The sequence below is a fragment of the Anneissia japonica genome, unplaced genomic scaffold (genome assembly GCF_011630105.1).
Source record: "Anneissia japonica isolate Jap-2015-1 unplaced genomic scaffold, ASM1163010v1 scaffold667_len338742_cov159, whole genome shotgun sequence".
Lineage (NCBI taxonomy): Eukaryota > Metazoa > Echinodermata > Crinoidea > Comatulida > Comatulidae > Anneissia > Anneissia japonica.
The window spans coordinates 20,839-22,426 of NW_022705208.1; the positions used below are offsets into that span (position 1 = coordinate 20,839).

General features: G+C 33.3%; 1 protein-coding gene across 1 annotated transcript in view; it reads left to right on the top strand.

Moving 5' to 3' along the window:
- The first annotated feature begins 47 nt into the window (after window positions 1-47).
- Window positions 48-1,588, top strand: part of LOC117105413 (putative methyltransferase DDB_G0268948) — a 10,416-nt gene continuing 8,875 nt past the window's right edge. The window contains exon 1 of the mRNA XM_033246539.1: window positions 48-237. Within this exon, the coding sequence (XP_033102430.1) occupies window positions 130-237 (108 nt within the window). The 5' untranslated portion in view covers window positions 48-129. The remainder of the gene's footprint in view (window positions 238-1,588) is intronic.

Consider the following 1,588-nt stretch of genomic DNA (forward strand, 5'->3'; position numbering starts at 1 on the left):
TATATATACATACATTATATTTACCTTCTTTAGATATGTAGTGGATATGCTTGAATGCGTTTTACGATAAACATAATGTCGAGTTGTGCTAGCTTGAGCTCCTAGCCTAGGCCTAGATGAAGCTCAACAATGTCATCTCGTCGACTGTTTGAAGGGTTGCATGTTGCTGAATTGTATGCAAAATATCGTCCAACATACCCGCAACCAGTCATCGACAGAATTCTAACGTTTATGAAGGTAAGCCTTGATCAATGCATTCGCTCAGTGGGCTGACGTGACCACAGATATCCTAGGCCTAGCTAGGCACTACTCTATATATAGGCCTAGCCTATACATACCAGGAAAGTGCTTGACATATCTTACTACTACTAGGCCTAGCTAGGCCTAGTTTAGTAGTAGTACTAGGCCTAGCAGCGCTAGGTCTAGGTATATATCAAAATACCTAGCTAGGTCGCTTATAAAACGACCTCCAATTTTGAGAAGATGTTTAGATCATTTTTGTATGTTGGACGTAAGGCGACCCCCTGACTTGTCTGTTTCACCATCGGAATTCCTCCTTTAGATACAATTCACTGGGACCAAACTTGCACTTAGACTTAGCTTTCAAAGCGACATATAATAAGTCCAAGTTCTAGGCTTGGCAAAGTTCATGGATTTCATTGTATCAGCATTAAAAAAGCATTAATTAAAACAAATAAATCAAGGACTGTCTTGTTACATGTTACGGATGATCCGCACATAAGACAAACAAATTTAAAAAAATCTAAAATTGGTATGTCGCGGGTATAGCTGACTACCCCCTGTTTTTCTATTGTAATTTGCTATTTTAAGCCTTGTCTGGTAATGCTAATGGGTGTGTATTTGTAAAGCGCATATTATGGACAGTCTCTATGTGCTTGATACGCAAAGTCTTGAAAGAAGAAAAAATAAAAAAGCCAAGAAATATCCTAAAAACAAAGGGAAGCAAAACCGAAGAGACAAAGAGAAGACAGCAGAAGTAACCGCGATTATGCGGTATTTTAAGAATTTGGCAGTGGATTTTTGTAATGATATGCTGTGTATGCACCTAATAAATAATATTTTTCCTGTTGTTTTGTGCCTAGCAAGTCTGTTCCTCCTTCATTCCCATACAAAAAAATTCTATAGAACTGTATAGACCTTCTATAGAGACTAATCAATTTCTACAGAAATTAGTATTTTCTATAAAATTGTTTTATAGAAGCACTAGTTTCTATAGAATTCTATAACATACTATATACACATATTTAATGTAATTTCTATGTTTTTAATTTTTTGTTTTGTTTCATTCAATATTTTATTGACACATTCGTGTCTGACCAGTATATTCCTACCAACATGTTTTACATCTTGCATATTCTATAGAAATTCTATAGAATAATCTATACAAATGATATGACAAGTTCTCTATAATAAAAATATACAATTTCTATAATTATTCTATAAAAAATTATAGTCCTTACCTGTATTTTTTTTAAATGTATTATAACAATTTTATAGGGATTATCTCTATAGGAACATATAAAATCTATATAGAGTATAACATATATGAATTTCAATATAAATTTAT